The 21,929-nt window shown below is 44.5% G+C and overlaps 1 protein-coding gene across 9 annotated transcripts in view; it reads right to left on the bottom strand.

Annotated features, from left to right (window-relative positions):
• Syne2 (spectrin repeat containing nuclear envelope protein 2) overlaps positions 1 to 21,929 on the bottom strand; it is a 320,737-nt gene that overhangs the window by 103,588 nt on the left and 195,220 nt on the right. For all 9 annotated transcript variants that reach the window (XM_037210622.1, XM_037210625.1, XM_028876051.2 and 6 more), the window contains exons 59-65: positions 21,506 to 21,628; positions 19,893 to 20,075; positions 16,466 to 16,597; positions 12,273 to 12,470; positions 11,610 to 11,684; positions 9,888 to 10,001; positions 8,949 to 9,065 (exon numbers count right to left, since the gene is read on the bottom strand). In XM_037210622.1, coding sequence (XP_037066517.1) covers positions 8,949 to 9,065; positions 9,888 to 10,001; positions 11,610 to 11,684; positions 12,273 to 12,470; positions 16,466 to 16,597; positions 19,893 to 20,075; positions 21,506 to 21,628 — 942 coding nt within the window. The remainder of the gene's footprint in view (positions 1 to 8,948; positions 9,066 to 9,887; positions 10,002 to 11,609; positions 11,685 to 12,272; positions 12,471 to 16,465; positions 16,598 to 19,892; positions 20,076 to 21,505; positions 21,629 to 21,929) is intronic.

Here is a 21,929-nt window from a genome sequence, read left to right as displayed (position 1 = left end):
ACCACAACACAACAAATAAAACAAACACGTTTTCTCCCGCCTTCATCTACCTATGTGCACAGCTTTCTTCAAGGGCTACCTTCTGAAGAGGCCTTCTCTCCCAGTATGTTCCCTGAGCTTCCTACACCAGGCCCGTCCTGGCTCCGGGCTCCGGGGATCTTTGTTAGGGTAAAGAGCTGTTGGAATTACTGTCAGACGTCAATTTCGAGCCTGATTAGTTATATAACTGATTAGTTACATAAAAGAAACTGATTCGTTATTTCCTAGTTTGGAGGTAGGACTATACCTTAGAGGCAAAGATTGTGAGATCTTCTTTTTCTGCTGGCATCATCTGTCAATATCAACTGATGCATCTGTAATAACTAAGTTATCAGCCGTCTTCTTAATTTACTTAAACTTTTCATTTGACCACTTCTGGCAGGCCGTAATTCTAAGTGGCAGTATTAAGCTCTCCTGCTTTCTTACTATTTTCACTTAATGAGGAAGTGAGCAACCTGGATGACTAATCTGCCCTTTATTTAAACCTGAAACGAATCCAAAGGGGGTGGGGGTGGGGATAGAAGGAAAAAACCAATTACATGCAACCCCAGAAGAGTTGAAAGTGGCCTCAGGATTCTCATGGAGTAGTGCTCCCCCATACCTGTGTGTGTGTGTGTGTGTGTGTGTGTGTGTGTGTGTGTGTGTGTGTGTGTAAGTTCTGAACCCTGAGCCTAGGGATGGTAATCAGTTCATAGCCTCCCATCCCACCACAGTGCTTCCGAGAAGTGCAGACCTGGACACAGGCCACCAGTACCAGGTCGCGGGGCTCTGTGATCTTCAAATCATTAGTGTTCCGTTGGAACCCCTAGCTCACCTCTGCATAATCTGGAAAGCCCCATTCCTCTCTCTCCAAACCCCACCCTCTCAGAGAGATCTCCAAGAAAGAAAAGGCGCCAAAAAGCCTAGTTCTGAATTCTTGGCGGCTCCTCCCCTGAAGCTGCCAGCTGTCCAAGTCCCCACCTAAAGTGCTCAGCTTTTGACCACACTTGGGCACAAACCCAGTTTGTGGAGGACGCATCATCACCCCCTCACCTACAACCTATATAATCTCCCTGCTTTCATTTGTGGGCGTGGCTTTTCCAGCCTCGATCTCCGGGACTGGAGAACTCACCCGGGACTGGAGAACTCACCCGGGACTGGAGAACTCACCCGGGAGTGGCTTTGCTCAAATAAACCTCTTGTTACATTTTTCTAATTCTGGTTTATTTCGTTGGCAGAGAAATCTATTATGGGCAGCAGAAAACCTATTAGGGAGTCCTCAGTAACTTTTTGAAACAGTAATTCTGCTTTATCTGTTAGCCCTAAACCCTGATGGCAGAAATCATTTCAGTGAATGTTTTATATATGGCATTTGAGGGTGGGGAGTAGGAGGTGGGGGAGGTGGAGGTTGGTTAAAAAATGTTGCCACAAATGTTTCCTCTTAATTAAGAATTCTGTAGGCTCTCTGATAATGAAATGAAAGATTCCTATCTTTTATTGGTATTACTTATTCCTAATGAATGTGGTACCAAAACCAGATCCACATACTCCTCTATTCCCATGTACAGATGAGGAAACACAGGCTTTGCTTTAAGAGTCTACTTAAACTGCCAGAGCCAACACCTAAGTAGAACTATAATGCAATCCTTGATTTCACTCTGCTTTGCAACGTACAAATCCATATTTTCCCAGAGTTTCACAAACTCTTTGCCATCCAAGTAAGACATCTGATTTGGCATGTCACTGATCCAAACCCTGGCTTTGTAAACAAATCAAGATATGTGTTATGAGAAATCCACCAACATAAAAGATTTCTGAACATAGGACTACCAAAATAAAACAAAACAAAACAAAAAAACAACAACAACAAGTCAAACATGGAATGAAGCTGTAGGGAGACTGCTCGGTGGGTAAAAATGCTTGCCTCACAAGCCCGATGACTTGAGTTTGACCCCCAAACCCCACGTAAAAAGCTGGATGCGGCAGTGTGAATCTGTGATCCCAGCACTCTTAGGGGGAAGATGGAATCTTCCAGGAAGGTTGGTGGGAAGCTAATGGCCCAGAGAGCCTAGCTTCAACAATGTAGAAGCTGGACAACTTCCCGCCACCCCGAATGTTTCTCTACTGATCAAAGCCCCCATCCCTTGGCTTTAAACAAACAAGCAAAGAAACAAAACCCAAACAAGGTGGAAGGCAGGACCAAACTCTCAAAAACTGTCCTCTGGTTTCCACATATGCACCTTTAGAATACATACGACCCAGGTAGCATCATGTGATCTCACTGAAGCCTTAGTTCAGGAACACACAATATGCACTTTACAACGTGCATGTTGTTACCACATGCAACACCAACAAATGTCCCCCAAAAACCTTGGCACAGATTCAACACCACTGGATGGTATAAATTCCGTATTTTTACTGTACAAAGTTTTCTGCTCTTATAGGAACGTAACATGACCCAGAACTCCTGGAAAGAAGCTGTCTGCTGAGACCACTGACTGATTAGAGATTGGAATGTTGCAGGGCCTGGGCTAATTCACTGATTTCAGGCTACCTTTAGCTGCCCTCTCCCCCAACAGCCATCCTTTGCCTGCCTCTATGTTGGAACCATCACCCTGTAACTAACAGATACAAACTTTCTGAAACCTAGTAACTTAGCAGACCACTAGCTTCCAACAAACAAAAAGTGTCTTCAGACAGCATGTGAGGCCCACAGAAAAGCCTCTCTCCCCATCTGCAGTAAGCACCTCTCTGACGCTCTCACCAATGTATTCTAAACTTGCCTTGATTTATGACTTTCTGGAATATGGAAAACAAAGACCTCTAATATTTTCCTGCCATTATTCTTCAGCATATGTTAAAGTAGAGCATCCGTGAACTGTATGTATTGTGTTGGGACATACGCAAACTCACGGATCTGGAACACACTACTGAATGATGCGTGGTTCATCAAAAAAATCAAGAAGAAAATTTTAAAAAATTTCTAGAATCAAATGAAAACAAAACATGACATAAGTAAAAAAAAAAAAACCCACAAAACTATGAGCTATAAGGTAAGCAGGCCTAAAAAAGAAGTTTACAGCTATGATTGCCTACATTAAAAAACCAGACAGATCTAAAATAACTTAGTGATCAGTATGCATAAAGAAACTTAAGATCAGGACAGAAATTAATGAAATGGAAATGAACAAAAACATAAAATTATTAAATAAAATTTTAAATTAATTAATTAAAATAAAAAATATATTTTTAAAAATTATACACACACACACACACACACACACATATATATATATACACACACACACACACACACACACACACACACACACACATACCGTATGTATGTGTGTAGGTCTCTGTGTGGGCATGTGCATTTGCACCCAAAGAGACCAGAGGTGGTGGATCTCACTGGAGCTGAAGCTACAAGTGGTTGTGAGATGTCCCACATGGGTGCTGGGAACTGAACTTAGGTTCTCTGGAAGGACGGACAGTGTGTGCCCTTCACTGCTGCACCATCCCTCCAGCACCAAAAGGTCGCTCTTTGAAAAGATTTAAACCACACTGACAAAAACCTTAGCCAAATCAAAGAGAGAGAAACAAATATATATTTGTTTTTACTGTTTTCATCTCATTTCCTGCTCTATGTGAGATGAAAGCAATAAAAACCAAAAAGAAGTCTCCGAGCTAAAGACTCCTGGGCAGACGGCGTCAGTGCTTTCTGTCAGATCTTTAAGGAAGAACTAATATCAATGCTTATCAAATGAATCCAAAAACAGAAACATAAGGAATGCCACCAAGATCTTCTTATGAAGCTAGTATTAAAGACCTGATACTAAAATAGACAGAAATAACAGCAAAACAAAAAGAAAACTCTAGACAATTTCCCTAATGAACACAGGTACAGAAAATCTCAGTAAGATACTTGCAAATTAAATTCAAGAACACATTAGAAACATCACTTACTGTGATCAAGTTTGCCTCATTTCAGAGATGCAGGGATGGCTCAAATACACAAATCAACAGAAAAACATAATAAATCACACGAATACATTAAAAAACAGAAACCTCATAATCATCTTAGTAGATTCAGAAAAGGCTTTTGACAAAATCTAAATCCATTCATGATAAAAAGCCCCAAGGAAACCAGGAATCAAAATTCCAATGCTAGCCTTAAAAAACAAAACAAAAAGAAAGAAAATACTATCTCATAATTCATATTGGAAGCTCAAAAGACCCCAGATAGCTAAAGCAATCCTTAGCAAAAAGAATGACATGGACATTCTTGACTTCAAGTTATACTACAGAGCCATAATAACAAATACAACACTGTACTACGACTACTCCAGACCAGACATGTGGATCAAAGACTCAGCTATAAACCCACACAGGTACATCTCCTGGTGTGTGTGTGTGTGTGTGTGTGTGTGTGTGTGTGTGTGTGTGTGTGTGAGAGAGAGAGAGAGAGAGCCCATGCATATGCACATAGAGGACAGTCGAGGATGATGGGTCTTCTCTACTATTCTCTGATTTATTGCCTTGAGACAGGCTTTCCCAGTGGAAACTTGCCATTTCGGCTAGGCTGGCTGATGCTGCCTGTTGCTGCCTCCCCACGTTGGGGCTATAGGTATGTACAGCCACGCCTTAAAAACAAATTCATAGTGGCTGAGGATTTCAACTCAGGTCCTCATGCTTGTCCAGCAAGCACTTCCACCCAGCAAGCCGTCTCTGTAGGCTCTATTTTGCTTGTAAAACAGTCTCATGTAACTCGGGTTGGCCTTGAGCTTACTCTGTAGCTAAGAATGACCTTGAACACCTGATCCTCCTGCCTTTACCTTCCATGTGCTGAAATTACAGTGTGTGCCAACATGAAGGTTTCGGGAAGTACTGGAATCAAACTTGGGGCTTTATACACACTAATCTAGTATTTTACCGAAAGAGCTGCATACCAGACCACGGCACTGACTATGATGAAATCAAAATATCATCTGTGAAAAATGGGAAGACACTCGGCATCCTGCAGAGTCCAGGGCTCAGCCCAAGATGCACTTTTTCATGGAAAAACAATCAAGTATTATAAATTTCACTAGCATGTAAATTTGCTTTCACTATTTTATTAACGAATGGCAAAACTATATGCATACCAAAGAACTGTGGGTTGTTTTTTTTTTTAATTTTGGTGTGTGTGTGTGTGTGTGTGTGTGTGTGTGTGTGTGTGTGTGTGGTGCAGAGGCCAGAGGAGGAGTTGGGTGTGTCCCGTTTCATCACTCTTCATCTTATTCCCTTGAGGCAGGGTCTCTCGCTGAAGTAGGAGCTAAGCTGAAGCTAGCAGCCTCAGGCATCCCCCTGCTTCACCCTCCCGGTGCCAGTGTTACAAGCCAGTGAAGCCACACTTGGCTTTTCATGTCGATGTGAGGGATGGAAACTCAAGTCCTCCGCTTGCTCAGCAAGACCTCTTACCTACTGAGCCGTCTCTTCCCTCTCCAAAGAACTGTTTTAAAATAAATTTGTGATTTATTATCAGTAAATATCTGATGTCATACCTATGTCATATACCTGTGTACCCAGGTTGAGTAAAATCTCGGGCACAGAAGGGTCTTGAGGGGAAGCTGAGAAGTTCTGACCTATGGGAAAGGGCTGCACTTAATCTGCACGTTTCATCTTCTGGCTATCACTACCTTTCATGTCAAAATCCCCTTTAAACTTATCCATTAATATTTCATTCAATTCTAAAAATACCTGCACATCTTTCACACATCTCATAACATCACTAACTGCCTGAAGTACAATGCCTAACAGCACACATGTAGATCTAACATATGACTTAGAGTTATAGATTTCTGTATTGAATATTTATTTTCATGAAATATGGGTCAGAAATGACTCAGAATTTTATTGGGAGTACTGTAATTTTCACCTGGCTGTAGCAGGAATCTAAAAGTTCTTGCCATTTCCTCAGCTGGTCCTGTTTCCTCAGACTGGAAGCTTCTGTGTCCTCATCCCAATGGCTCTCAGCTGAACTGCTGCTCAAAAGCTTGAATGCTTAACCAGCCAAAATCTTAACCAGCCAAATGCCTCTAGTTTCTGGTTCTCACACCTTATATATCTTTTTGCTTTCTACCACCACTCCCTGGGATTAAAGGTTGGCTTTCTGGGATTAAAGGCGTGTCACCATGCTTGGCTATTTCCAATGTGGCCTTGAACTCACAGAGATCCGCCCGGCCTCTGCCTCCCAAGTGCTGGGATTAAAGGTGTGAGTGCCACCATTTTCTAGCCTTTGTATCTAGTGGCTGTCTGTTCTCTGACCCCAGATAAATTTATTAAGATACACGATATTTTGGGGAACACAATACCACCACACCTGGCCAAAGTGCTTAACTTCTAAAATAAGAGATTGAGGCTGATATATAATGGATGGCATAGACTGCCATCTCTGTGGAGCTCCAAACTATCCTTCTCTGGGGTGTGTGTGGGGGTGTATGCCAATGAGATGGAAAGGGCTCCAGGCAGGAAAAAGAAGAACTCTGAAGTCACCAAAGGCCTATCCCTGCAGTGGTCAAAGGTGACATCTAACTGGTTTTTCTCTTTTCCAAGAACCTATCATGATCTGGGTGTGGGGGTGTAAGCCTACCATTCTAGCACTTTGAATTTGAGTGTGGGGGAGTTTGAGTCAGGAACACAGCACATCCAAGGTCAGCCTGATATACAGCAAGTTTATCTCAAAACAACACCCAACCAACCAAGAATCCAACCAACCAACCAACCAACCAAGAATCCAACCAACCAACCAACCAACCAACCAACAAAACCTACCAACCAACCAAGAATCCAACCAATCAAGAATCCAACCAACCAACCAAGAATTCAACCTACCAACCAAGAAACCTACCAATCAAGAATCCAACCAACCAAGAATCCAACCAACCAAGAATCCAACCAACCAACCAACCAACCAACCAAGAATCCAACCAACTAACCAACCAACCAACCAACCAATCAACCAACCAAAGCCCCCCTAGAAGCTCTGCTAAGGAGAAAACAGAAGCATTTAATTCACAGTTGACAGTCATTCAGCCACATAGTTAAACACTCAAGATTCTGTATCAGGAGGCATAAAGAGCCGGACTCAAACTTAACCCTGACACTTAGTAGCTATAAGGACCTGGAGACTTACTGGCTTTAAGCCTCAACATCTCCATCTGTCAAGTGGGTTAACAGTGGTAGCTACCTAACACGGCTGGTGTGTGGATTAAGAAAGATAATGTAAAAAACCTCAGTGTGTGGGTCACTGCAAGGATCCCCTCAATTTTGCGGTACTCTGTTCTTTTCCCTTTTTTCTCTTCAGTGGTGCCATGTTCAGGGTAAAAAAACCTTACAGAGTAACCATACCAAGAGAGGTACACATTAAGCATAATTTCTACTAGAGCTAAACATAGTCAAAGCTGTAGTCACTCATGCATATATATAAAAGGTCCGTATATCTATTATCTATAATATAGGTTCTCTCTCTCTCTCTCTCTCTCCTCTCTCTCTCTCTCTCTCTCTCTCTCTCTCTCACACACACACACACACACACACACACACACACACACACACACAGATTGTGGAGGGTACACATGCCACAGCAAGTGTATGGAATTAGGAAGTGTATGGAATTCTGCAGAGCTGGCTCTCTCCTACTTTTATATGGGTTTAGGGGGTTGAACTCACATTGCCAGGTTGTACTGGAACCACCTTTACCTACCCACTAGGCCATCCTGTTGGCCCTACCTACCATTTTTAACTGTCTTAAAAAGAACAGACCAGGGGCCAGAGAGGAGGCTCAGTGTTTCTAAGCATTTGTTCCTCTGGCAGGGGACCCAGTTTCAGTTCCCAGCACCTACACGGTGGCTAACGATCATCTGTAACTCCCATTTTCAGTGGGTCTGACGCTTTCTTCTGACTTCCGAGGGCACTGCACACATGTGGTGCACAGACATACATGCAGGCAGAACACCCATATGTAAAATAAATATAAAATAAATATAAATAAATCTAAAAACCAAATCAACCCAACAAAAAACCCAGACCAATTCTGGCTTGCAAAATCAACCATAAAATAGCCGCCCAACAATCTTCCTGGACTTATGCTAAGTATTGCCAGTGAGTCTACCCCACCGACGTCTGTCACCTTGCTGGACAATACTGTTAGAGAGCTGGAGGATGACTGGAAAAGGGGCAAAAAGGAATGATAATTTGATAACCAGTGTTCATTTTTGTAAGAGAAGACAAAAGACTGAGGGAAAAGACATGTAAGCATAACCTCCCCATAAGAAAACAAACCAACCAACCACAGCAAAAGCCCCTGGGTCTCTTCGGGAGCTATGAAGGGAGACCCTGGAACGGCAGGTCCACTCCAGCAGCAGGTCTGGCCTAGGAACAGCGCCCTGCAGCAACCCTTCTTAAGGAGTGTGGTGGGTTTCAAATTAGGAAGTTGGAAGGGAACGTTCTGCGGTGACTCCTTATTCTCTTACATAGTTCCTGTAGTTTACCCTCGGAATCTGATCCTCCTTTGCAAATATAACGTAGGTATTAACTTGCCTCTTATAATCTCACGATTAAGCAACAGAGACCATAAATGCCTTTTCTGAACAGGCTCTTCATCAATAATGTGCAATTCTCCATTTTCTCCGTCTCCGTGTGTTGTACGTACAGAATAAACACTTAGTCGTTCACGCAACAACTATTTCAGGCTGACAACCGACGGACAAGTGGGAAATGTAAATAGCAGATGGTAAAACTTGCAGTGGGATAGTGGATGCTGGCCTTCGAGGGGGCTCCTGGCTCAGCACACAAAGCATCGCAGAAGTCGGATAGCAGTGGGCAACTGTGGGTGCTGCCGGGCTGGGAGTCTGAGCAGCAGGCTTGCGACTGACAGGCAGGGTCCTTACCTCTGCTGTGCGGCTGGGCCTCGGGGAAGGTTCTGGGCCTTGCGCAGTGCTTCCCGAGTCTGGTGCGATAATGTGTGCCATGGAGCTGTCACAGGTGCTAATTCTCCCATCCGCCTCCTGTGGAGAGAAGAATCAGCTCCTGGCCAGGCTCTCCCCTGCTGCCAGGGGGCCCCTCTCTTCCTCAGCGGCTCAATTACGGATCGCCTGCTCGCTCTCAAGTCAGGGACATCGGTAAGTTCATTGCAGATGCTGCTTTCAAAGGCTTTTTGCTGTGGTGTTTTGAAAAAGGCTTATTTACCTTATTATGGTTATGTGTGTGGGCGTGTACCTGTGTGAGAGTATGTCAACCATGTGTGTATAAGAAGCTTTTCAGAAGGAAGGAAGGAAGGAAGGAAGGGAGGGAGGGAGGGAGGGAGGGAGGGAGGGAGGGAGGGAGAAAGGAAGGAAGGAAGGGAGGGAGGGAGGGAGGGAGGAAGGAAGGAAGGGAGGGAGAAAGGAAGGAAGGAAGGGAGGAAGGAAGGCAGGAAGGAAGGACAGACTAGGCAAGGAAAGGCAACTCTGAATAACCACACAGTATTAACTTTTAAAAATTATTGATTTTTAAAGTGTTCTCATATATACTCATGATAGATATGTCAGGTGATGCCTATATGAATGAACTTGATTTAGCATTTTCACAGTGTACCTGTATTTCAAAGCATCGTGCTGTATGTCCCAAGTATGCACAATTTCATAAAAAAAAGATGTGCCAGAAGCATGTCCTGATCTGATCATTCTTTCAAACAAATCCTTTGATTTGCTAGCTCTTATTTTTAGTCTTCCTAGAGGCCATCCTGAAGATTCGGAGATGCTGAGGGCAAGGCGAACAAAGAGGAGCATGGGAAGAAAACTCAGGCAATAAGGGGCTCTGACAACCCCCACGGTGACTCCCCCAGTTACCTGCACGATGGTGGCGGAGGATGAGGACGCCCCATCCTCCTCCTCCAGGTCCCGGCTGTGCTTCCAGAGAAGAGACCAGGACGCACAGGGCGGCTCCGTTCTCTTATGTCCATCCTAAGACAGTGGTCAATTGGTCAGCAAAGGGAAATAGTTCCTTTCCACAGCTGGAGCCCTACTCGGCTCCTTCAAACAAGACTCAACCTATCGGGCGATTTTGCCACAGGCCTTATTCTCCCCCTACCCCAGGTTCCATATACTTCTTGCACTAAATCACGACTCCAAAGGTGGATGCTTTTCTTGAGCCTAAAACAACCCATAATTTTCTTTACTAAAGAGTAATAAGCATGAGGCTGGAGAGATGGCTCAGTGGTTAAGAGCACAGGCTGTTCTTCCAGACGTCCTGAGTTCAATTCCCAGCAACCACATGGTGGCTCACAGCCATCTATAGTGGGATCTGTTGCCCTCTCTGGCATAAGATTGTACATACAGATAGAGCACTCACAGATATTAAATAAATACATTGTTTTTTAAAAAAAAGAGTAATAAGCTTATGTCCCACAAAGGGGATTAATCAAAGTCGTTTCATAATTCAATCTGTTTTGGTAAATGTAATCTTAAATGGTGTAATTTTTCCTCGTCAGAAACGCTCCTGCAACTTGATGAACATGTATTTTTGGTTGTTGTTGTTGAAGACAAATTCTCTACGTGTATCAGTTCAGAAGCATGTAAGTGTCTGAAATGAAAACATGTATGTGTCTTCTTAGCTTGGGCCCTGGGTCCTCCTCCAGTCCCGCAGTTTCTCCACCATAAAAGGATGTAATTAGACTGTGAAGTGGAAGTACAAAGTACCCTGTCATCCTTCCCTCCGACTCAGTTACACTGTGTACTAGTGACTCACGGGAGGACAAAAGGTCTTCTCCGTGGGACAGCGGAGCCATGAACTAACCTACGAAATGAACAAAAAACTGTCTTGTGGCCATACCCGAGTCCTATAACCTACGAGCCGCGCCAGCTCACTGAGCGTAAGATGTGCAACGCTGTGTTTCGAGTATGAAACGGAAATTGGTACCAAGGTTAAGTCTCCTTCAACCAGTTACAACGAAGCAGTAAGAATCGGCTCTATTAGCTGCACACACAACGCCTGTCCTTGACGACACCACTCTAAAACAGAACCCTATCTCAAATATGCAAAACAATTATCGGCTAAAACCCACACCAAACCGCATCCTCTCCAAGCTCCAGGGGAGCACTCGAAAGTCTGAACACAACAGAGGACTCCTTTACACCAACAGGCACCCTGAATTACATTTATCCCACTCATCCGTGGCAAAGTGGGTTTAGATAAACTTAGCAATACTAATAACCGAATAAGTACTTCAGCCTTAATTTAAACAAATCAACATTATCTTTAAAAGCCTTAGGTTTTCATTGACACTCCTTTAGAGATCTGGCCTAGCCAGTTTTAACAAGAAAACTGTTTTCCTGGGAGCTGGAGAGATGGCTCAGATGGTCAAGAGTATGTACTGCTCTTGCAGGGACTGAGTTTGATTCCCAGCACCCATTCTGGGGTCTACTGTAACTCCAGTTCCAGGGGATCAGGCCCCCCTGGCCTCTGAAGGCACCTTTATTCATGTCATGGGTATGTAAACTCCCCCACCCCTGAAATTTAAAAAATAATAAATCTTTTTTTAGAAACACAAAAAGAAAATTGTTTTTCCTTACTTCACTCTTCACAGAGCTTTCTTCCGCCTCCTCCTTGACCACTGGCAGGAAAGACATGGAGCTTGCTCTCTTCAGCTAAAAGACACAGCACAAGAGCACCTGCAGTCAGGCTGTGGACTAGCATCGCATCCTGGCCTCGTTGCATTTTTATGTAACTAAATCTTTCTACATTGTCCAAGATGTCCACCCACGCCTGCCCGGCCCGAAGTCTCTGGGCCTTGTGCCTTTCAGGTCTCCTAGCCAAACATCTCATCTCGCTTGTGGAATTCTTTTCATTTGCATGATCCCCACGGTCCCACCCCCAAACAACCGGAGTGCACTACATTGATGTGGACTCAGAGTGCTCAAAGACGCTGGACCACTTTTGAGTCTGCAATGGGGTGACTACTATTCTAAGGCAGATACTTCAAAGGTGGTTCCCTCCCACATGCGCGTGGAATTTCATAAGCGTGTCGTGAGGTCAACTCAGGTATAAGAATGCGGGGTTGGGTCCAGAGCAGACACGCCCTGAGGACCTGTGCTCACTAGTAAACAACCTCAAGCGGAGTATTTCCACTTAAAAAATTCCTTTACTGTGGGCAGCGATACCTCAGGCTGGTGGAAAGTTACCCATTAACTCTCCCTTGGAATGTGAGATCGGAACTAAGTGAAAGCCACGCCTACCTTCCTGTCCGAGGCACCCCTCTCGGGGACTCCGCCCTCTTCCGAGGGGGCTGAGGATAGGTCTTCTCCTTCTCCTTCCTGCTGTTCCTGCTTCAGGTGCTCGTGAAGGTTCAGTACAGCGGCCTTCAAGCCCACCAGCAGATCGTCCTTCTTCTGGTTTAGATTCAGAATCTGCTTTTCCAACCCTTCCATCTTCCCCTGTTCAGAAAGAGTGGTGGGTATCATTGGAGGGAAATCGGAGCAGCCTCTGGATGCTCCCAGGAGCCAGCTTACTTCAGGACAAGGGACGGTTACTGCCCTGGTCCGAGGCTACTGGTACAGTATGGCTCCTTGCCCTGGCTGGCACGGCCAGAGCACCTGTGTAGGATTTATAACCTGTAGGGTTCCTTAACTTAACCCCTCATAGACCTTGTAAGGCGGGAGGCTCTAGGGATTGAAGAAAGCATGGGAACTTTTAACAAGGTCAGCAGCAGGTGACTGATGTGCAACCAGGGTGGGGAGCCAGTGCCATAGTAACTAACCACAGGACTCACAGAACCAGAATCCCCAGCGCTGAGAACCACAAGCCCGCACTTTGATGAACACATACTTCCCATTTCTCACGCAGAATATTACAGATACATGTTCCCATGTTCCCCAGGAGAGTCTTAAGACTAACATTTGAGAACCCCCCAAAATAAAATAAAATTAAATACCTAATTTTTTATTGCCTTTGAAGATTCTTTGATACTACTAAATTTGTTTACTTTGTCTACATTCCAAGCAGCCTAAAAAATGTTAATCAACTAAAATAATGTATTTGAAATTTACTCTGGGAATGATGGACAGATGACTTCAAGCTATATAATATTACTTCAGGAACCATTATTAATATGTACAAGTTAATTTTCCTAGATTTGGAAAAGCCCACTGTCTGCCTACTAGGATTATGGAATTATAGAATCCTAGATTTAGTAGGAATTGTGCCGGGCAGTTACTCTGATCCTCCAGCACCCTTTGCTCCTTTTTAGGAGGCTTGCATTCATTCAAAAATTCTCCCTGACTGGGCAGTCCAGTGCAGAGTTGCTTGCTTGCTGTGTGTGTGTGTGTGTGTGTGTGTGTGTGTGTGTGTGTGTGTGTGTCTGTTAAGAAGCCCCCCCCACGTTTCTAACACATCCCCCCAAATCTCTCTTTTCAATATTCATAAGGTCATTAAATTGTGTATATATGTATGTCCATAGATACATGTGCACATATGTGCCAGAGGCCAATCTCAGAGCCATCCATCCTTAAAAACAAACAAACAACAACAAAAACAGACAAAAAACCCCTCAGGATCTCACTATATATCCCTAATTGGCTTAGAACTCACTATATATATATAGACCAGTCAAATCTCAAACTCGGACCTGACTGCCTCTGCCTTCTGAGTGCTGGGATAAAAGAACATGTGTTACTACGCCCTGCCCATCTATTTATGTTTTGAAACAGGGTCTTACTTGCTGGACCCCAACAAGTAAGTTAGGCTGACCGGCCAACAGGGCCCAGGGCCTGCCTCTGCCTCCCCAGGCTGCGAGTACAAGCACAGGCCACAACATCGGTCTTTGTTTTATTTTCATGTGGGTTCTGGGGATTGAAATCAGGATCACAAGCACAGTCACCAACTGAGCTAACCCCCTAGCTCCCAAATCATTGGATGTTTACACACCAAAAAGTAACATTTCACTACATGTAAGAGAGTTCTGAAGCCCAGAGTAAGAAGATTCCCGTCAAGTTGCAGCTGGTGTGCCTCAGGGCCAAACCCGGGCTTCCTTATGACTCACGGGCTCTGGCCCTCATTTGATAAACTAACCCCCCCCATGCTGCCCGCACTGAGAGCTTCCTACTGGCAGAGTTAACCCTGAATTGACCATGGTTCATGTTCCACTTTCAGCGAACACCACACTTCAACAGAGGATGCCCCCAACAAAAGCAGTGCCCCAGCCGTTAGAATAAATTCAGGGGAACAGAGACCTGGTTCATGTAGGCACAGACAGGCGCCAAGCCACCATCTGCACAGGCGTACCCACAGCCCTCGAAGCCCCTAGTGGTGTCCAAAGCTGAGAGCCACAGTCCCCGAGGTTAATATCACCCCCACAGTGCTGCTAAAAAGTTACTGGCCATTTTCACTCTGTTGGCACTTACACTGAGGGCACCAAAGGGATGAATTGAGGCAGGTGACACCAGTGGTTTATGGAAGGAAAAGCATGTCAGTCTCACTTAAGGATGTCCTTGATGAAGACACACACTTTGGGGATCAGTAGTAGAGGTCTTGCCTAGCACAGGCAATGCCCCCTGTGCAGTTCCCACATTGTACACCTGAAAACACATCTTTAATATTCTGGTGACAATGTGGGAGAGGTGTATAAAGCAATTTGCTGTGTCCCAAGTTCAATGACTGAAAAGTACTTCTAGGAATGTGTATGCGGCGAGCTCAACCCTCTCCCCTTTTTCTCACGAAACATGATTTTTACATGAAATAAAATAGCCGGTAAGCTATCTTCTTCATATGCTTCAATAAGATTCTTCAAGATTTTTTTTTTCTCAAGAAGCAGGTGTCGCATAACGACTGAGGAATGACATGAAGTTTGGAAGTGATGCATGACACAGACAGTATTCTGTAAATGGCCCAGTGTGACTTGATAACATCAGCTCTGGTTAGGAAATACAGCAGTCATGATGCATGGAAGAACCAAAGAAAGGATGTGGCCGGGCGGTGGTGGCGCACGCCTTTAATCCCAGCACTCGGGAGGCAGAGCCAGGCGGATCTCTGTGAGTTCGAGGCCAGCCTGGGCTACCAAGTGAGTTCCAGGAAAGGCACAAAGCTACACAGAGAAACCCTGTCTCGAAAAACCAAAAAAAAAAAAAAAAAAAAAAAAGAAAGGATGTGAAGAGTTCCTTGACGAGGCCTCAGATCCCACTCACAGTCAGCCCTAACTTCCTGTTTGTTGAGTTTGTAGTGTTAAACAACAACAAAACCCACCCATAAAATCATGTGGTTCATGTATTTAATCCCAGCACTCAGGAAGGCAGACACAGAGGCAGGCAGATCTTTGTGAGTTCGAGGCCAGCCTGGTCCACACAGTCAGACCTGGTGTGCCACCATCACCCCGGAAAGACAGATCAGCTATCAGGTGTGAAGGGGACAGTCTTACACTCTCAAGTAAATCACTGTGGTGGGTCCACCTCATGAGTATCAGTTACATCAAACCATCTGGAAGCTGGAAGGAAGAAGTCTGTTTTTTCTTGGTTCAGTTCTATTGGCCTGTTCTTTCCTGACATGGCCAGCCAGACGCTCTCCCTGTGTCCTTGGTCCACCAGGGCTCATAAAGGCCATGCACCTGGGTTGTGTGATATGCCCCAAAGACGTGCCCTATGTGTGATTTCCTTTATTTGTACTTAGACAACAAAAGCTCTCTGAAGCCCCGAGTTTGGTACCCTCACCCTACCTCCCGAGCCGCTCACACTGGGCCTGCATGATCTATTCAGCGGTCATGGGCTGTGTCACCTGAAACCTCTTAGCATGAAACCTTTCATGCTAAGCAAGCTGCCCTCGTCTCCCAGCTAGCAGATGGCAAAGCCTTGCTTTGAGAACCACATTAACTGCCTGCGTGTGCCCATCAGAAGGCAGGAAAGACACAGCTCTCGTGTCCTTGGACCCTATCACACTGTTTCAATACAGAGATGCCGATATAAAACCAAAGACTGAAAAGGCCCTACCCAGAAGGTTTCATGGCAATAAAAACACAGGCTGGTATCTCAGATCCTTCATTATAACAATGTTCAGAGTTTCATTACCCCTGAAATGCAGCCAGCCCACACTGCCTGACTTCTACCCCAATACACTAGGTTAGAGTGTCCAAATTATATCAGCGTCTTAGACACAGAGGAAATGCAAACCAAGATGCACCATGCTGAGATTGTGGGCACCCACCACAGGGTTTAGAAGTGGTGGCCTGCCTAGCTTCTGGGACTAGATCTCAAGTTTAGGGGTCACAATGGCATATTGATGACACCAGAGAACCACCATTTCATGAAATAAGAATGGAAAGAAAATAGTTTCAGTTGGAAAAGAGATGTCAGGCATAGCCCTCTGGTACTACAAAAGACTCTATAGCCCCAGGGTAAAGTCCAAGTCTATGGGATGAGCGGACAGATGAAGGAACGAGACATACCTGGGATGAAGGCAGGTCGGCAGCTTGCTTTCGTGACACACGTTCGGCGGAGAACTCAGCTGAAGACTTGCTTAATATCAGCTTCAGATTTTCTATTTCGCCATCACATTCAGCAGTCTGTTTTATGACAACCTATGAAATAACACCCACCCGGCAAAGAAGAGTCATTGTTACCATCTAAGGAATAAACAGGCTATGTATCTGTTATCTATCCCATCATAAGTTCCAATAAAATGCAGAGCCTAAGTACCCGTACAGATTCCAATGGGAAACAGAATCTTTTTTTAATAATAATAATAATAAAAACCCCTCTATTATTTTGTATTGCTCTGTGTGTGTGTGTGTGTGTGTGTGTGTGTGTGTGTGTGTGTGTGTAGGGGAGTGGGAATTGTCCTGGCAAAGATCAGAGGACAACCGGCATGGCTCAGTTCTCTTCTTCCACCGTGGGCATTCGTGGGTCCAACTTAGGGTGCCAGGCGTGGCAAGCAAGAACCTTTACCCACTGAGATATCTTGCAGGTCCCCAGAATATCCCTGTACTCTATATTTGTATGCTAAATAAATAAAAAATTCCAAATATAGTTCTATTCTAAGTATTATCTGCATTTATATTACAAATCTAGAGAGCAAAGTTTGCCATGCTGGAGCCTAATCTACCTGCTCTACTAGACTCTGAGCTCCTCAGCAGGGCTTGGGGTACAGGTCTCATTAAATGCTTCTTTTCTCTGATGTGCTTCTAGTTTAGGGGGCTTATTCAGGGAAGCATTTTATAGCATGCTAACGAAGTTTCTAAGTCTTATGAAATTACTAGTATATCATGTACACCATTTTAAAAAGTTTCAGGGCCGGGCAGTGGCAGCGCACGCCTTTGATCCCAGCACTTGGGAGGCAGAGGCAGGTGAATCTCTGTGAGTTTGAGGCCAGTCTGGTTTACAGAGTGAGTTCCAGGACAGCCAAGGGTATACAGAGAAACCCTGTCTCAGAAGAAAATAAGAAAAAAGAAAAACAACAACAACAAAAATGTTTCAGATGCACCTTACACCTTTCTGTGGGTTCTAGGGATCAAACTCAGGTAGGGTCACCAGGCTTTTAAGGCAAGTTCCTTTACCTACTGATCCATCTTGCCAATCTATATATTTAGCACGCTAATATGAAATGCACGCGGTGCTTTCCACATACAATGGTGACCCGATCCTGAATGCACAAAGCATGGTATTTGACATTTTTATGTTGTATTTTCCCAGTGCGGACATCCTCCCTACCCCCCCCCCCGCCCCCGTTAGGGTCAGTGATGCACACACACTTCATGAGTACAGTCCGAAGCTTCCCGAGCAGTATGAGTTTGAAGAATGAGGCGAAGCTAGCCAGAACATGCCATGGACTCTAGTGTTTGGGGAACAGAGCTCAGACTTCTTTGTAGACTAGATGAAACCATCAAGTATGATGAGCGATTAAAAAACAAAACAAAACAAAACCAGACTTCAAAAGCAAGTCTAGACATTGCTCTGGTGTGTTTCATACGGAAGCGAAATGTCCTTTGAGATGACACAGGTTCTGGCCAACACATAATCCTTCTAGGTATTTAAAAACAATATTTAACCATAGTTTTAGCTGCAAGCTAGAAATGAATAATTATATTCACTGCACACACCTGTTCCCCAGCTCGCATCAATGGGTGACATCCCGTTATGTCCACAGGAGTCGTCTGTCCTATTTTCTACTAGAAGGGCACTTGTCCTATCTCAAGTAGGAACTGAAAGAAATGTCCCATATCCTCATAATTTTCATTACCAATGGCTTCCTTGCTTTGAAATACACGAGGGGCACATGTGATTCTCACGCATGCAGTGTGATGGGAAAACTTCAAAGCACAGTGTGAAGCCTTCCTTGGCAAACAGGGAAACAAAGCCCTCCTTTATCACCCCCTTTTCCTCTTCTTGAAGAGGCCACTTTAAAGCACAACTAGGGTTATTCTCCTTTCCTGACCAGAAACCCATCAGGAAAGAAGAGATTAAACATGATCCATCATATCTGATCCTTTTCCCTTCACGTACAAACTATTTCTAAAAAGGTAAATGAATGCTAAGTCATTTTTCCCTCTGTGGGTATTAGGAGAAAAACAACAACAGTTGACCAGTAGCCAGGTCAGAGGACTGTTAAGCATCAAATCAGGGAGTACAGGCTCCCCCAACTTTAGAGGGCCAGGATGTCCACGTCAACGTAAAGGAAACTGTAGAAGGAAAAAGACACAGCACTTTCCAAAGCAAGAGGCGGGGCGTCTCTGCCAAGAGGAGAAGCTTGCCTGTGGAGTTCTTTTAACTATTTCAGTTCTACGGGGTGGCTGTTGCCTCCGGAGTATAAACTACAATGATTCTGACCTGAGACTAGTGGGGTAACAAAACTCACCGGGGGAGCCCTGGGAGAGTGATGGGAAAAACGTTATCAGAAGGCAGGAAGAGACCCTCAAGATGGAGAAATAACAGAAGGTCCAAAAGCTAAAATTCTTTTTTTTTTTTCTTTTCTTTTTTTGTTTTTTTCGAGACAGGGTTTCTCTATGTAGCTTTGCGCCTTTCCTGGAACTCGCTTGGTAGCCCAGGCTGGCCTTGAACTCACAGAGATCCACCTGACTCTGCCTCCCGAGTGCTGGGATTAAAGGCGTGCGCTTGCTTCATTCCATAGGGACGAACCTTGACACTAGTGAACTCTTCCATCTTCCAACACAAGTCTCCCAGAGATGGCAAATGGCCCAGGCTACCTCTGTCAGGGGTCGGGGAACACTGAGCTAATTCACAGCAGGAGGAAGCGACCGAGGTGGACAAGGAGACTGCTGTGTGATGCTTACTTTACAGTCTTCAGTCTCCAGAGGCTGCAAGTGCCTTGACGGGGCTGGAGTTCTCTTCCACAGAGGTCTGTAACAGTTGTATTAACTAAACAGACCATTGAATGCTAATGTGCCCAACCAGAGCAAGGGGGAGAAATATGGGACTAGGGCAGGGTGGGAGAAGCTATTTACTTACTTAGATCAAATGCCACCTCTTGGGCAACAACTGCTTTCAATTAAACTTGAAAGCTACACTGACTAGTTGAGTTTCTCCTCAACTGAGGAACTGCCTCCATCAGATTGGCCTGTGGGCAAGTCTGTAGGGTATTTTCTTGATTGACGGTTGATGTGGGCGGGTCTAGCCTGGGCAGATGGTCCTGGGTAGTATAAGCGAGCCAGTAAGTAGTTTCATCCTTGGCTTCTGCTTCACTTTATGCCCCCAGGTTCCCGCCTTGGCTTCCCTCAGTGGACTCTGACCCAGATATGCTAGCCAAGGAAAGCTTCTTCTCCCCCGCCCGTTTTATCACAGCAATAGAAACCAAGCTACAAACCAACTTTCACTGAACATTTTCACACAGTCAGTTGGCCCTCGTCATAAACCGCTCACCTTCAATAACTCATTTTGTTCCTGAGTCACATTTTCCAACAGTTTCACATCGTGTAAAAGCTGATTTGTCCTCTGAAACACAGGCAGAGGTTTGGGTCCTGTCTGGGGTAGCCTCAGTTCCGTTTGGTAAGTCATGATCTCAGCAATAGTTTTTTTCATGGGATGGATGTTTTCAAGTATGACCTTAACAGCAGAAAGGAAGCACAATACATGGATGAAAACAGAAACAAAACCCCACAAAGCCCATGCAAGTTTACTTAGTGCAAATTAAAATATTTGTAACTTAATGTTGGTCTTTAATGTGCAGTTTCAATGAAAACTACTTTATTTTTATTTTTAGCTGTGAGTATATGCATGTGTGGGAATGGGAGCTGCACACGGGTGCAGAGCCTGCAGAGGCCAGAAGAGGGGGTAGGAGCCCCTGGAGCTGGAGCCGCTATGTGGTGCTGGGAACCCAACTCAGGGCCTCTGCAAGAGTAATAAGCATGCTCAACCACTGAGCCATCTCTCCAGCCCTGGAGTTTCAGTCCTTAAAGCATTTTCTTAATTCTGATTTAAAAGAGCTATTAAGGTATGATAGGTCTTAGGAAAGAACATCTCGGGAAAGACTACCTTTCCAAACACTACACCAGCATTCAGAAAACTAGTTTCTGCCTTTCCTCCTTTCCCCTCTGTATGGAATTGTGACTTAGTTCTGTATGCTGTTACTAGGCAGGTCCTGAATTTTCCAAAGCAACTGTACCTAGCCCAGGACTTCCTGCAAAAGTCCTTTAAAAATGCTCCTTGAATTGAACAGAAGTATCTGGCCAAATTTCACCTTACAGCAGACCTCATAGATCAGACCTCATTTAACCCTAAAAGGGAAGTATGCTAACCCCCCTTTCACAGGCAAGGAGATGGGCTCCCAGAAGGAAGAAGACTCAATTAAGTTTAGACGGCAAGAGGCAGGGGTAAGATAGAACTCAGATCTGCCTGACCCCAAAGAGCCTGCTGTGGATCACAAGATTGAGCGGGAAGGTCAACACATTTGCTGAGATACTGCGCTTGGCTCTTTACAAGCCCTAACTTAGCTAATGGTCTCAGTACCAACACACAGAGATAAAAGAATCCAGGAAGCATTCGAAGCCAGTAAACACTATTGCTGAGGCCAGAAACCCTTCCCCGACTCATATAGATGCTCAAGGTCTTGGCAGGGCAAGCCTACAGGGAAACTCCTGTTACACAGGGAACACTGTAAATAGGATTTGAACCATTTTTATGGAACTGGTGGCTCTTCCACCCAGGCTCATTTTCCAGCACCCACATGGTGGCTCACAACTGTAACTCCAGTCCTAGGGGATCCAACACCCTCTTCCGGCCTCCAAGGGCACTGTGGGCATGTGGTGTATAGACATGCATTTAGGAAAACACTCATACACAGGAAATAAAAATAAATAAAAATCTCAAAAATATTTTTTAAATATGTTCATATGCATATACAGCTGGTCCCAGCCTCATTTCCTATTATTGCTCTAATGAATCCAATATTTTAGGCCATATCCAATGATTACATATTTTTAGATAGACACTAAGTATTATGAAAAAAAAAACTTTTGGAAATGGTCCGTGTATACCTCTCCATGCTTGAGATGTTCTTCAGGTGAAAAATCAAATATTTCTTTGGATAACAGGATAGCTTTGATTTTTGCAACCTTTTTCTCCATTGATTTTACTTCAGACTCGATTGCAACCACATCCTAGAAGTTTAGAAAGCAGACACACTCATGTACTACATGCTGTACATTAACAATCCGCAACATATAATAATATATTGTTATTAATTCTATCCTTGTACTTAACCAAAAGGTGTTTGCCACTTACAGCACTTAAAAACTAATAGATGATTGCATGGCTTTTAATAAATAAAAATGTCAGTTAGCTGGGAAGTGGTGGCACATGCTTTTAAACTTAGCACCTAGGAGGCAGAGGCAGGCAGATCTCTAAGAATTCGAAGCCAGCCTCGTCTACAAATCAAATTCTAAGACAGCCAGGGTTGTT

The sequence above is a fragment of the Peromyscus leucopus genome, chromosome 14 (assembly GCF_004664715.2).
Source record: "Peromyscus leucopus breed LL Stock chromosome 14, UCI_PerLeu_2.1, whole genome shotgun sequence".
NCBI classification, from domain to species: Eukaryota; Metazoa; Chordata; class Mammalia; order Rodentia; family Cricetidae; genus Peromyscus; species Peromyscus leucopus.
This window is presented reverse-complemented; position numbering and strand designations above follow the sequence as displayed.